General features: G+C 42.3%; 1 protein-coding gene across 2 annotated transcripts; it reads left to right on the forward strand.

Moving 5' to 3' along the window:
* Window positions 1-4040: 4040 nt before the first annotated feature.
* On the forward strand, window positions 4041-11450 carry PFN2 (profilin 2). Of its 2 annotated transcripts, none has more exons than XM_070374785.1 (3): window positions 4041-4912; window positions 7031-7223; window positions 10090-11450. In XM_070374785.1, the coding sequence occupies exons 1-3, from the start codon at window positions 4781-4783 to the stop codon at window positions 10185-10187; spliced, it is 423 nt and encodes a 140-aa protein (XP_070230886.1). In that variant the 5' UTR covers window positions 4041-4780; the 3' UTR covers window positions 10188-11450. The 2 variants fall into 2 exon arrangements, with proteins under 2 accessions (XP_070230886.1, XP_070230883.1); XM_070374782.1 differs by having other exon boundaries at window positions 4076-4912; window positions 9769-11450.
* The last annotated feature ends 312 nt before the right edge of the window (window positions 11451-11762 follow it).

The following is an 11762-nucleotide window of genomic DNA, read 5'->3' on the forward strand; positions in this document are numbered from 1 at the left end:
TCCTTGGATTATCTGGTTGGAGGGTGTAATAAATTATTTAATTTAAAGTTTTATTCTATTAAATATGCATGGTAAAATTTCAGTGTAACACTAAAAGAATAGAAAATGAACATATGAGTTCCACATGAATAAAAAAATTAAATAGTATACATATTAGACAAAAAGATAAAATGTAGCTAAGTGAATATAAAAGGAGACATTAAAATTTAAGGACAGAGAAAGTGAGAGTAAGAGATGGAGAGGAAGGAGGAGGGAGGACCAGGAGGAAGAGAAAGAAGGAGAGGGAGGCAAAAGGGAGGTGGGAGAGAGGAGGGAGATAAGGATATATTAGATAAATATCAATAAATGGAGAGCAGGGGACTTCCCTGGTGGCCCAGTGGTTAGGATTCTGACTGCCAATGCACTGGACATGGGTTGGAGCCCTGATCTGGAACGATCACTCATGCCACAAAGCAATTAAGCCTGTGTGCTACAACTACTGAGCTCGCACCTTAGAGCCTGCGCACCTGAGCTTGCCTGTACTGTGCAACGAGAAGTCACTGCCGTGAGAAGCCTGCACACCACAACTAGAGTAGCAGCCCCCTCCCCAACTACAGAAAGCCCACGCACAGCAGCAAAGACCCAGTACAGTCAAAAATAAAATTTAAAAACAAAAAAGAAAGCGTAACATAGTTTAATAGCTGACAAAATAGACTTTACCCCTGACATGACTTAGTGACTAAATAACAATATATAACTAAATCATTTTGCTGTATACCAGAAACTAACACAACATTGTAAATCAATTATACTTCAATTAAAAAAGATTTTACAACAAAAAACAATACTGGTAATAAAGAAGGCCATTGTGCTCAGTTGTGTCTGACTCTTTTGAAACCCCATGAACTGTAGCCCACCCAGGCTTCTCTGTCCATGGAATTTTCCAGGCAAGAATACTGGAGTGGGTTGCCACTTCCTCCTCCAGGGGATCTTCCCAACCCAGGAATCAAACCCACATCTCTTATGTCTCCTGAACTGGCAGGTAGATACTTTACCGCTAGCACTACCTGGGAAGCCCTAAAGAGGGATATTACTCGAAAATTCAATTTATCAGAAAGAAAATATACTGTTAACTTGTATTAAATAACCTAAAGCTAGTAAAAAAAATTCATAGTTTCAGGGTAAAATTGACAAATCCAGAATTGTAGGTACTCCTTGTTCTTAACCGTAAAAATCATAAATAAAACAAGTGAATAGATTTAAAAGATAACATTTGTATTGCTTGTGGCATTAATGGTGCTTTTGCTCCATTTTCTGAACTTTCTTGATTGTTGTGACTATTTTATAATTAAAACACCTTTGAAGAAAACCAAGTGTAGAAGTCAAAATCTTAATTGAGGACTTGAGGTGGGTCTAGTTATTATTATTAGAGTTTTACTGTATTGGGGTTAGTTCTCTAGCTCTTACCCCAGTGTTTATCAGATTCAGTTCAGTTCAGTCACTCAGTCATATCCGACTCTTTGCAACCCCATGGACTGCAGCACACCAGGCCTCCCTGTCCATCACCAACTCCCAGAGTTGACTCAAACTCATGTCCATTGAGTCGGTGATGCCATCCAACCATCTCATCCTCTGTCGTCCCCTTCTCCTCCCGCCTTTCATCTTTCCCAGCGCTTTTAATATTTCCCAGTGTCAGGGTATTTTCAAATGAGTCAGTTCTTCACATCAGGTGGCCAAAGTATTGGAGTTTCAGCTTCAGGATCAGTCCTTCCAATGAATATTCAGGACTGATTTCCTTTAGGATGGACTGGTTGGATCTCCTTGCTGTCCAAGGCACTCTCAGAGTCTTTGCCAACACCACAGTTATCAGGTTGGATACATCTTAATTTCAACTTGTTTGTGTTTTGCTAAAATGTCAAATGACTTTTTACATGTGGACATAAATGGCTCAGGCACTCCTTGACTGTACATTAAATATGACTTACCACAGTTATTATTACTTATTCTTATTCTAAATAAGAATAAATATTTTGGAAACAATGAATAATAATGCATTCCGCATTTAAATATGCTACAACTGATTGTTATTAGCTACTTCTGGATATCTGTTTCAACAAGAGCGGTTTTATTTTTCTTTGGTTCTGCCCAGACATCACTATTATCAATTTCCCAGAATAAAAGCAGAGAAAGATAAAAATTGGTACTTTTTCTCATATTGATACTCTCTTGGACTTATATTGCAATTCTTAAAACAGTGTTCAACATCTACTTATGCCTTTTGAAACATCTTGTGATAAGCAACAGTTAAATGAAATAGGAACAGATCACTGTATACAAATAGAAAATAAGGCACCCATGCTCTGAGGCTTGTTCTCAAGAAAAAGGGCATTAGGAGTCTTTTATTATAATACCAAAAAGAGACAGTAAATAGACTCTTCGAATGCATCATCTCAAAATCTAAACTGTAAAACCTGTATTATACAAGTTTATTTTTCATAGTTCTACTTTATTTTTTATTTTTATTCTCCAGGGGTCAGGAAGATCCCCTGGAGGAGGAATTCTGTGTGCAATACTGGGATAGAAATGACACCGTTTGAAAAATAAAATAGTAATTTTAGATTTGTATTTTGAAAAATATTAAAAAATAAGAATTTTAAATTCTTTTGTTTTACCCCATGTGTTTTAGAATCTTTTGAGAATTGAATATGCAGAATATTCACTTGACTTAATTCTTTTGCTGTTTAGACAATAAAAGAACAAGAATTATTTGCATTGCTTTGCTATATGAAGAAAATAGTGTAAAAATTAAATCTTAAAAACTTCAAATAAAACTTCATTGTAGATTAATAAATAAGTCAATTTCAACTTCAAACTATCATTTTATTTTTCTTTTTTCGTTAACCTTTGTTTACTGTTTAAATTTACTGAATTACAATCTGTATAATGAGCACAAATAAGTGTACAGCTTAACGAATTCTTACATTGGCACCGTGCTACCAGCAGTGTATCATTAACTTTGAGGCTGATAAACTGGTAAAACTGCAGGATTAAAACCATCAACGACCACCATACACACAAAAAAAGTAGTAAACAAGAGTAAGTGTAACTAAATCAGGTGGGCGGCACATTTACAAAAATGAAACAAGTTTGGCACACATTTTGTAGCACATAAGTTCTATGTATCATCAGAACCTGAGAGAATTCATTATCTCAGTCTGATAGGAGCCTGACTTGGGAGTTCGCTTACGGTGATTTCCCCTCTTTGCCGGTTAAGAGTTGTACATTTCAAAGCAAACATCAGACAAAATACAAAACGTCAGAACCAATTAGATTACGTAGCAACGTTTTTTATCTTCTTTCCTGAGCAACATATGTGGAATCCTCCTTGTCAATAATTGTGACCTTACATGATAACTTTAAAGTTGAAAATCAACTTTTTCAAAAACGCTCTGAGATGCTCTCTTCCCTTCATTGACAGGTCGTTTAGTTCATTTAAAATCGAAATCGTGGGACGTCTCCTTATCCTTTGCATAGTCATAACGCCCAGCGGTTACTAAAGACCACGCAATATTCACAGGGACTCTACCCATGTTTTACCACCTAAATACGAGCCATTCTCCGATCTGGGTCCCGAAATTAGTTTAGCTTTTGAGAGTAGAAATAGTAATATGTTCATACAACGAACCCATTCTTAGATTTTTAAATTCTTATATATTCAGATTTCTTCGACCCACCAGTAACATTCCCAGTTACCAACCAATAGTTTTACATTGCTCGCTATTTGTTTCCTTCGGAATTTACGAGCAATTTAGCCGCTTTAAGACAGGGGAAGAGAGGCTCTTCCTGTCAAGGAACCCACACAATGAGAGGCCTTTGGTACCCAAATGAAGCAACAATGAAAGACCGGCAAAGCTCAGAAATGTTCCTGAAAGCCAAGAATGCCACTCTGATTTCAGATTGCCGGAGCGCGCCCGCCTGGTAGCGTTTGTGGCCGAGAGGTCCAGAGAAGAGGGTTCCACTGAGGATGCCTAAGATGACAGTGGCCGACTCTGCTACCCGCCTGCCCGGACCACAAAGAGGAGTTAACGCTCCGCATCCCGTCACCAGGGCAACTCTGCAATCCGACACCAAGGCGCAAGATTCCGCATCCCGAGCCGCCGGCCGCAGGACCCAGGCGTTTCACCGCCCGGACGCGGGGACTCCGAGGCGCCCCAGACGCCGCCGTCCCCGGGGTACCGAGTGCGACTAGGGAGACGCCCTCTCCGCAGGCCCGGGGTCCGAGGCTCAGCCACCCTCAGCAAGCCGCCTCACTCAGACCTCGCCGGCCGCACGTGGCGCCGTGATTGCCCCGGGCAGTATCCCTCCGCGCCCGCGCCCCCGCTCAGTCTCCCCCTCCCTTCTCGGGACCCTCAGAGTCAGGGCGCCGCGGAAGGATCGCACGCACGCGCGCGCGCACGCCCCGCCGGAACGCGGAGAGCTAAGGGAGCCACGGTGAAGAGTAGTCTCCAGCGCCGTCGCCGGCACAGCCGCTCCGCAGCCTGCCGCCGCTAGTTAATCAGCCCCGCGGTCGCGGGCGGGAGGGCGGCCGGGCCGGGCGCGCTCCGCGGCTTGTCCCTCACCGCCGTCCCCGCGTCCTCCCTCCGCAGCTCCTCGGGGAGGGGGGCGGTCGGTGCTTGCGCAGAGCCGCCTCCTCTCCGCCCCCGCCCCGCCTCCCCCCGCGCCGCCGCCGCCGCCCGCGACCGCCGCCGCCGCTGCGCCTGCTGCTCCTTGCCGTCCCCGCTGCAGTGCGAAGGGCTCGAAGATGGCCGGTTGGCAGAGCTACGTGGATAACCTGATGTGCGATGGCTGCTGCCAGGAGGCCGCCATTGTCGGCTACTGCGACGCCAAATACGTCTGGGCAGCCACGGCCGGGGGCGTCTTCCAGAGCATTACGGTGAGGACCGGCGGGGACCTGGGTTCCCGGCCCCGGACCCATGCGGGGCCAGCCGTGGGGACGCCGCAGCGCGGGGCCGGACTCGGGCAGGGCCGCGCCGGCAGGTGTGACGGGCGGCGGGCGCCGAGGATGCGGCTACCGGGCGGGCGGAGAGGCCGAGGCCCGGGGACGCCCCCTCGCCGGGGCTGCGCTGAGTGGCGGGGGCGGCGGCCGGGCTCGCCGGCGTTCCCAGTGCTTGTCCGGATGAGGCTGGGGGAGGGGGCACGCACCGGTTCGTGGGTGGGGGGCCTTTTCCCCACTCTCGCCCCCGCCCCGGGGTCCCCTGGAAGCCCTGGGGTTTGCTTTGTACGTTCCCGGGTGGAAGCGGGGACTGGAGGAGCCGGGCTGGGGCGCGGGTCCTCGGGTGGCCGAGCCGCCCCTAGCTCCGGTGACGGCGCGCCGCCCGCGCCGCGAGCTGTGGGAGGCGGCGGCTGCCCGGCCCCCAGGATCCTCGCGGCCACTTGGCGTAGATTTGCCGGTGTCCAGGCCTCTTGGGCTTGCGAGAAATGAACGCAGACAACGTAGGTGGATTCGTGAATCTCTGGCTCCATAGGATTTTTTTTTTTTTTAAATTCTCCAAGATGGCGATCTGCCATTGATTTCTTTCCTATGGAGATTCATCGATATACCGTTATCCCCAATTACGCAACAGAGCTCTAAAAAAAGGGGGTGCTTGGGGCTTTCAGTAATCTGCGAAGACCGAGGGGATGCTTCAGTTCTCCAAGTCCCTCCCTCTAGTGATCTTCGTAAGGGAACTAGTGCAGATTAATGTTCCCGGCGCCTGATTTTCTTGTGACTTGGTGGTTTGACTCGGTTGCCACATGTTTGGGGAATAATTGTCAATAAGCCCTCCAGTGCTGCTTTATTGTTTTGTCTCTTTTTGCACAAGGATCTAAAATGGTGACATTATATCAAATACAGGAACATTCTCTTAATTTCCTAAGCTTCACGCCCCCTTCCTATCAAATGCCAAAATTCAGGCCCCTTACTATGGGTGCTACTAATTATTCTTGTACTACTTAACATGGTTTGAGGTCTAACTGTGTAGAACTCCTTATCCAGGTACTTTCAGGCTCTCTGTTGCCGCAGTGGACTACAATTCTTACAGAGAATTGGCGTCTGGCGATCAACTTTTTTCCTGCAGTCCTCTTGTCTTTGTGTGTGAGTTCCCGCTGTCTGGCTGGGAAGATTGCGGGAGTGTGCTTGGAAATGGCTGGGGCCTGCTATGACTCTGCAGTTCTGATGGGGGCGACGCCTTCCTTCTTATTCATGGAATGTTAGAATGCACGTTTTCTCCTTTCCGGTTCTGGTCTCTACCTCAGTTTCTTTCCCACTCTCCCTCCATTTTCTCTGTTCTTTTATGGTTGCCTATTGCAGTGCTACAGACAGAATCCTCTTTGCATTTGCCCAGAAAGAAAACTGATTACTGAGGAGGGAGGGGAAGGAAAGTTGGAGAGGGAGTAGCGGCTAAAATAAAAGAGGAGGGAAATATGAATTTGGGGATGCACTGAGATTCAGGGCTTGAAGTTCGTACTAGAGGGGGTTTGTCAAGCTATTTGAAGCAGAGTAGATGTAAACAGATCTGCCAAGCATGGACTTTGTTTCAGGAGACTTTCAAACAACTTTAAGTTTGATATGACAAGACTGTTACGTGACTGTGATAGATTAGATTTTGTTGAAAGTTTTTAGGTGAATTTTTACCATTACATAAGCACTTCGTGTACCACCTGACTTGAAACAAGTTTATAAATAACTCTTAAGTTTGTAGTTTATCTAGTGTCATCTACCAACTGGAGATTCTTTGCATAGACTGGGCTTAGTTAACAGACCACTCTCTTTAACTGTGAAATTAACTGACTGATATAAAATGTCATCCTGATATAAAATGTCATCCCGTAAGATTAAGTAGTTTTTTAGAAACGACTGAAACTTGGTTTTACATGAATGAAATGTGGATGTCTCGTAGTGGTAGTACAAACCTGCCACTTTGCCTGTTACACCAAGACAAGAAATTAACTACAACTTTTTGTTTTGTTTTCTCTCTCTCTCTTTTTTTTTTGTGGTTGGGGGTGGGGGCAGCCAGTAGAAATAGATATGATTGTAGGAAAAGACCGGGAAGGTTTCTTTACCAATGGTTTGACTCTTGGCGCAAAGAAGTGCTCAGTGATCAGAGATAGCCTATACGTGGACGGTGACTGCACAATGGACATCCGGACAAAGAGTCAAGGTGGGGAGCCAACGTACAACGTGGCCGTGGGCAGAGCTGGTAGAGGTGAGTACAGCACGCTTTTGGTTAATCGTTGCAAGTCACATTATAACTTATTAAGCAGTTTCTTTAACATTTTGAATAAAGTGTTAGTCCATAATGGCTATTAAGGTGGTTTTTGTGAACTGCCCAGCACTGAAGGAGGCACTGCTTTAGATTCACTTACTCTACAGCCGCTGCATATACAGCCTCACCTCTGACATCCTGACTTAATGCTGAAATAGAATATTAATAGCAGCTCTTCAGTTCCAACTTTAGTAAACTGAAAATCTAAATTTGTCTCTTCTGTATGTATAACTGAACCACTTTACACTTGAAATTAACATTGTTAATCAACTATACTTTAAAATAAAAAGTTAAATAAAATCACTTTGTCTCCTCAACTGCTATTCAGATTGTTAAATCATTCAAATTGGTTATTTTAGTCCCTCTGGGTTTTTGACTTTTGAATGTCTTCCTTTTCTTTCTTGCTCACATTTTAGTCATTCACTATTCAGCATAAAAAATGAAAAATTAATACTGGCTTCCATTTCTATTAGAAACATTGCTGGAGAAGAGAGAAATAATTAGAATGAGGGTTTTGGAGTAAGTTTTGCACTTATTAAATATTTTCAAAGACTATATGTGCCTGATTTATTTGAAAAATAGGAAACTATATTTCATTTATATACTGATCCAGAACTTCTTGTGTTTCCTGACTATCATCAACATTGCAGAAATTCTTACTGTACTAAATAAGTCTCACTTTTTTGAAAGAAACTTTAAAAGTTGAGATTTATTATGACATCTAATTGGTTTACAAATACACTTAAGTGTGTTAACCTGTGAAAATGTTTTGTAAATAAAGAAGGCTGGTATAGCCTAATAGAGCAGATTTGGCCCATCTAATGTTAAGACCAAATCTACCATGTGAAGAAACTTGAAGCCACTGTTAGCTGCAGTGGGCCTACCAGCTGGAGTGCCTAAAGGTTCCTCCTGTTCTGCTGTGCATTGCTACATATGAGTATTTCTCTGTAGGAAAATTAGATGGCTGTGAAATAGGAGATAAATCTCAAAAAGTAGCTGAGCTCAGATAAATATATTAAAAAGAAGCATCAACCGTGTGACATAAAAACCGGAATGTTTTTGCGCCACACTGCACTACTGACATCTAGTGGCAGTAAATATAAAATCTGATATATACATACACATATTTTGAGGATAGACCTTTGAACTGCATCATAGAAAAACCTGTTGTTGGAAATAAGTTTATTTTAGGGTTTTATACTCAATTAAAAACAAAGCTAACACAGTGAGGATATCAGTAAGCACAGACCTTCAGAACTTGTCATTTGCGCTCTTCTGAATGGCACTGAAAATGCTATTTAAAATTCAGTCTTGGTTTTTCTCTGGTAGTAATTAATACACATTTAGCCTCACTGGTAAGACTTAACAGTTTGTACTTAATCAAGCAGTTAAATTAGGGAAGAATTTTATAAGTATGTTTTTTAAAATTTATTTTTGGGGGACCAGTCTAATGTGTATTTGTCATGCTAATCAGAAGGTTTTTGTTCTCTATATAAGATAGATGTCCATAAAAGGAATGCCATTTGCAGCAACATGAATGGACCTAGAGATTATACTAAGTAAAGTGATAAAAGACAGAGAAAGATAAATCACCTATATGTGGAATCTTAAAAAAAAAGATACAAAGGCATTTGTTCGTAAAACAGAAACATTCACACACTTAGAAAACAAACTTACGGTTACCAAAGGGGAAAAGTTGGGGAAGAGGAATAAATTATGAGTTTGAGAGTAACAAATACACACTGCTGCTGCTGCTGCGTCGCTTCAGTCGTGTCCGATTCTGCGTGACCCCATAGACGGCAGCCCACCAGGCTCCCCCGTCCCTGGGAGTCTCCAGGCAAGAACACTGGAGTGGGTTGCCATTTCCTTCTCCAACGCGTGAAAGTGAAAAGTAAAAGTGAAGTCACTCAGTCGTGTCTGACTCTTAGTGACCCCATGGACTGTAGCCTACCAGGCTCCTCCGTCCATGGGATTTTCCAGGCAAGAGTACTGGAGTGGGGTGCCATTGCCTTCTCCACAAATACACACTACTATATATAAAGTAAATAAGGACCTACACAGGGGACTCTACTCAATAACCTAAATGGGAAAAAATCTGAAAAAGAATAAACACATGTATATGTATAACCAATCACTTTGCTATATACCTGAAGCTAACACAACATTTGTAAATCACTATACTCCAATATTAAAAAAAAAAAAAAAAGATAATCACACTCTTTTCCCCCTAGCTAGTGTAAAGATATTGTTATAGAGCACTGCAGCTGCACTGATTGGACTTCCAAGATGCAGTTAGTAGTCAAAATGTTTTCAGCATATTACTAGTTTGAAAGTTCTTTTTGGAGACCTGGCTGACTTCAGTGCTTCGTTGTTCATGAAAAACTGACTTAATGTTAACTTATTAATCGGGGTTCTGTCTGCTAAAACTTATGTGACTCTCTTGATTAACACTTCTTTTGAAACACTTTTCTTCTTTCTCTTTCAGTCTTGGTCTTTGTAATGGGAAAAGAAGGGGTCCATGGAGGCGGATTGAATAAGAAGGCATACTCAATGGCAAAATACTTGAGAGACTCTGGGTTCTAGCTGCTAGGCAGACTGTTAAGTATTAGGGGAAAATTGCTCTTAAACTTTCCTAGCTGTAAGCTTGAGTCTTAATTCTGGAAATTTTATTAGCAATGCAGGGTGATGGGGTATGAACCTGTGTCTCCTTTGTATCCCTCTGTTGGTGGGGAAAGGTGTCTTTCTTTCTGCCCCCCCCCCTTAAATAATTCTGTTCACTTTTGTTTTGTTTCCTTGTGTACTCCAGCATTGGTTATAGTCATGGGAAAGGAAGGTGTCCACGGAGGCACACTTAACAAGAAAGCATATGAACTCGCTTTATACCTGAGGAGGTCTGATGTGTAAGCAGCCTCTCCCCATCTTCCTAGCAACTGTCTTCATCATCACCCCAATTATGGTCACAGAGCTACCAGATTATAGATGGTAGCTAATTTTTCTTTGCCTATTTTCTAATGTCACAATTCCTGTTTGCCCAGTGGATCATTTGTATGTTAACCACTGTATGTAACCAACCTTATCTGGCAACATAATTGCAGCACAATAATGATTTGCATGATACCTTGAAATTTGGGGGGAGGGGGCATGCCAAGTTGGGCATCACTTTGTCTTAGCAATTAATGGGATATTGATTACTAAAATAAGTTAATATTAAGCAAGGTGCCGGTTGTACAATCTCTAATTTGATCAATGTCTTTCAGCACTTTGAGCATTTACTTAGCTCATCTAGTCTTCCTTTCATAGCGCATGGTTGGGAGGAAAAAGTGCATGCATCTTTCCTTCACTCCTCTTTTCCCACCCCTCCCTTTGCACATAGGTATTTGGTTTGCTTCCATCTTCTTTTATGCAGTGCCTGGTTTATTTAACCAATTAATATCACTTTTGTTGATGAGCTATTGAGAGCTGCAGTAGTTTGCTTTTAGTATTGTTGTTGCACTTGAGTAGAGACAAACCTTTTATCGTAGTGTCCACAGGACATATGACAAGTGCAACTGCAAAACAAGAGCAAAATGCACTTCCTCCCATGACCTTATAGTAACCATACTGATTGAATCCCAAGGGACATTCCATCTTTGCAATAGCTCAGATTTTTGTTCCTGTCTTTTTCTTTGCACACCAGCTCTACTCTTTAGTAAAATTGTAAAAGGCTGCCATTATGGACATTAGGTATCCCAACATAACCATCTGGAGTGTGTCCAGTTTGTTCTTCATAGGACCAACTTTTATTTGCAGCTTGAGTTTTTATATGAAGTTGCATTATTGTGGACTTGGCTGTCTTGTGATGAATTTTTCTCATATGTATTCTGTGCCATACTATTGTTAAAATGAACTGTTGCTATTGTGAGATGGATTTTAACTGACCTATTAAAGGTTTCTTTCGAATGGCACTACCTTAGGGACATTCTAGTATTTGCTTCTATTGTTTGGGCCTTGTGGATAATGTACAGATTTAAAAACAAATCTTGTTGCTGATTTGTCCATTTCTTTCCCTGCACTTTGTTACATCTGGGATACAGTCTAACTCATCTGATTTAATATGCATTTAAAAAAATGCCATAACTATTAAACACCTTGTTTACAGACAGATGAAATAAATTTATTCCAACCAAATACTCTAGACTCCTGTTATTTATATAAATTGTTAGCTTACTGTTACAGTTGATCTTTGACACAATGGGAATATACTCTGCTGCAAGCATAAAATTTTTCAAAAACTTGAGCTGGTGGCCTACTCCATTTCCTCTAGTATTATAAAGAAAATGAGTGCCTATATTTTTAATAAGCTTTGTTTGCCCTGTTAAAAACGGCTTGTCATTTTGGGTGCATCTTCAGGCTTATGAGGCAAAAATTGATTTATCCACTAGAAATTAAATACTTTTTTGTTGCTGATGTTTTGAAATGAAAAATCTAGTGAGTGGTAAG

Source organism: Bos mutus, chromosome 1 (assembly GCF_027580195.1).
Source record: "Bos mutus isolate GX-2022 chromosome 1, NWIPB_WYAK_1.1, whole genome shotgun sequence".
Lineage (NCBI taxonomy): Eukaryota > Metazoa > Chordata > Mammalia > Artiodactyla > Bovidae > Bos > Bos mutus.

What these genes read in the sequence shown, in the direction of transcription:
- PFN2 (XM_070374785.1), top strand. Translation starts at nt 4,781, where the DNA reads ATGGCCGGTTGGCAGAGCTACGTGGATAACCTGATGTGCGATGGCTGC. An exon ending in GCGTCTTCCAGAGCATTACG is followed by an intron (nt 4,913 to 7,030) that starts GTGAGGACCGGC and finishes GGGTGGGGGCAG; the next exon opens with CCAGTAGAAATAGATATGAT. An exon ending in CGTGGGCAGAGCTGGTAGAG is followed by an intron (nt 7,224 to 10,089) that starts GTGAGTACAGCA and finishes TGTGTACTCCAG; the next exon opens with CATTGGTTATAGTCATGGGA.